Source organism: Phoenix dactylifera, chromosome 13 (genome assembly GCF_051530095.1).
Source record: "Phoenix dactylifera cultivar Ajwa chromosome 13, Ajwa_hap1_PhDact_Kaust_v1.1, whole genome shotgun sequence".
Lineage (NCBI taxonomy): Eukaryota > Viridiplantae > Streptophyta > Magnoliopsida > Arecales > Arecaceae > Phoenix > Phoenix dactylifera.
The window spans coordinates 1,513,667-1,516,601 of NC_143202.1; the positions used below are offsets into that span (position 1 = coordinate 1,513,667).

Sequence of the window (2,935 nt, forward strand, 5' to 3'; positions counted from 1 at the left end):
CCCATCGCCTATCAGCCACCTGGTGTTTGCCGACACCGTCGGCAAGTACCTCCCAATCTCGCGCCCCATGAAGGAGACTCGACGCCCACTTTATGCCCCCTCTGAGCCCTCTTGACCGTATCTGGCTGCCATCACCTGACTCCACAGTCTGTGTGGCTCTAACAGCAACCGAGCTGCATACCGAGTGATGAAAACCTCGCGCCGCTCTAGTAGGGACTGCACCCCAAGACCATCCTTACTGGTAGACCGGCAGACCTGCTCCCGGACCACCAAATGCACCCTGCGGCCTCCGCCGTGTGACCTCCACAGCAATCACCGAAGCAGTCGCTCGATCTTCAGCAAAGTCATCTTCGGAACCACGGTGTTAGCCATGAAGTATACTGACATAAACCCCAATACCAATCTGATCAATGTCAATCTTTCCATCATAAATGGCATTTTTTTATCATCAGTTTCAACGCCTGCTTTCAAATTCCTATCAATTTTTACATTTGATACCTGAGGATTCTTTCATCCATCCTCTCACTCATCGTCACCATTTCCCTCTAAAGAGTCCTTTCAAAAAATGTTCCTCTCTATTCCCTAGGAAATCCAAATGCATCCGCCCCACCACCCAATCATCCCCCTCCTCAATCGCTGCAAAACTCTCGAACACCTGAGATCCATCCATGCCGAGCTCACCATACTAGGCCTCGCCTCCCTCCACCCCTCCCCCACCTTCACGAAGCTCCTCTACGCCTTCACCTTCCTCCATCCCCTCCCCCCAACCCATTCCATAGACTACGCCCTCTCCCTCTTCCACCACATCCCCTCCCCCTCCACCTTTTCCTACAACCTCCTCATCAGGGTCCACACCCTCCTCTCCTTCCCCTTCCAAGCCCTCCTCCTCTTCGCTCGCATGCGCCGCCTATCCATCCCTCCCGACTCCCACTCCTTCCCCTTCGCCCTCAAGGCCTGCGCCCGCCTCCGCTCCCTCCCCCTCGGCCGCACCCTCCACTCCCAAGCCTTCAAATCCGGCTTCGCCGCCGACCTCTTCGTCCGCAACACCCTGATCAGCGTGTACGCGTCCTCGCACTCCATGCTCGATGCCCGACGCCTATTCGACCAGATCTCCTCCCCCGAGGTGGTCGCCTACAACACCCTCATCGATGGCTACGTCAAGGCCGGCGACATGACTCTTGCCCGCAAGCTTTTCGATGAGATGCCCGCACGAGATGCGGTCTCGTGGGGGACTCTCCTGGCGGGCTACTCCCGGATGAGGCAATTCAAGGACGCGCTCCAGCTCTTCGATCGGATGCTCGCCGCGGGGTCCAGGCCCGACGACGTAGCTCTGGTCTCCGTCCTCTCCTGCTGCGCTCAGCTGGGCGCCTTGGATCGAGGCGAGGTCATTCACCGATACATCAAAGAGAACAGGGCAGCGCTCAATGTGTATCTACTGACAAGCCTCGTAGACATGTACGCCAAATGCGGGCGCATCGATGTCGCCACGGAGATGTTCGAGTCGACCCCGCACAAGAACTTGTTCACGTGGAATGCGATCGTCGTCGGCCTTGCGATGCATGGGCATGGCGAGCGATCGCTGCGGTACTTCGAAAGGATGATAGGGGTGGGAGTTCGGCCGGACGGGGTGACCTTCCTCGGCGTCTTGGTCGCATGCAGCCATGCGGGGCTGACGGACGCGGCGCGGAGGCTGTTCGATGAGATGGAGAGTGTTTATGGGGTTGCCCGCGAGCTGAAGCACTACGGCTGCGTGGCGGATTTGCTTGGCCGTGCAGGGCTGGTGGAGGAGGCGATGGACATGATAAAGGCGATGCCGGTGGAGGCCGACGCCTATGTGTGGGGTGGTGTGCTTGGTGGTTGTAGGATACATGGGAACGTGGAGATTGCTGAGATTGCCGCCGAGCATCTTTTAAGATTAAATCCGGGGAATAGTGGGGTTTATTCCATCATGGCTGGTATTTATGCTAATGCTAGGAGGTGGGAAGATGTTGCAAGGATGAGGAGGCTAATGGCTGACAGAAGTGTGAGGAAGAACGTTGGTTGCAGTTTGATCGAGGTCGATGGAACCAATCATGGATTTGTTGCAGGCCAGATAAATCGAATGGAGATGCAAGAATTACAGCTAAATGGTAGTTAAATTCATCAGCTATATATGGACGCCAGGCCAGGGAGATCTGATGATAAAAGTGTTCTCAGTAAGGTTCCAAGGGATTACCTCAGAAGATAGCAATGGAAATCATAAAAGCTAAATGCTTATAGGAAACCGTAGCAAAGTAGGGATTACTATGACGGATCCAACAACCATGGGGTGAAGAGAAAATGTACAGTATCCACTGTATCTTGGACAGCTGCAGCTTTGGTATACCATAAGTTGTGCCAACTTTGGTATCTGTTCAGGTCTGAGACAGTGGTGTCCTTCTTATTCTCTTGCGGGAGAGCTCGCGAATAAGGGTGACCAAACACGGTGTTGCTTCACAGGCTTACCTTGGCCGCTGCTTCTCTGTGCCTAAAATTCCTAAGCCGGAGTCGTGCCGGAAGGTATATGAAGATTGTCAGGGAGAGGGTGGATTCATTTGTATTCTTATCTTCAATTTTGCTTCTACTCTTTTTATGAATTATCTAGATGTTAATTAACTTATGGCTCTTAATATGGAGGACGTTCCTCTAGTGACTTGCTAGTTGTCAAAAATTATTAGTGCCTAACAGAATTTTCAAGACCATCAATCTCTCTCTCTCTCTCTCAATATATATATATATACATACATATATATACATACATATACATACATATATATACACATACATACACACACACACACACACATACAATATATATATATATATATATATATATATATATATATATATATATATATATATATATATATATATGATGGAAGGCAAAATGGATCGTCCTACTCCAGCATGGAACCAC

The 2,935-nt window shown here is 51.3% G+C and overlaps 1 protein-coding gene across 1 annotated transcript; it reads left to right on the forward strand.

The window, feature by feature from the left end:
* The first annotated feature begins 354 nt into the window (after positions 1–354).
* LOC148700177 (Pentatricopeptide repeat (PPR) superfamily protein) lies at positions 355–2,720 on the forward strand. Its single transcript, XM_088710133.2, has one exon. It carries the CDS (start codon positions 596–598, stop codon positions 2,135–2,137), a length of 1,542 nt encoding a protein of 513 aa, XP_088566259.2. The 5' UTR covers positions 355–595; the 3' UTR covers positions 2,138–2,720.
* The last annotated feature ends 215 nt before the right edge of the window (positions 2,721–2,935 follow it).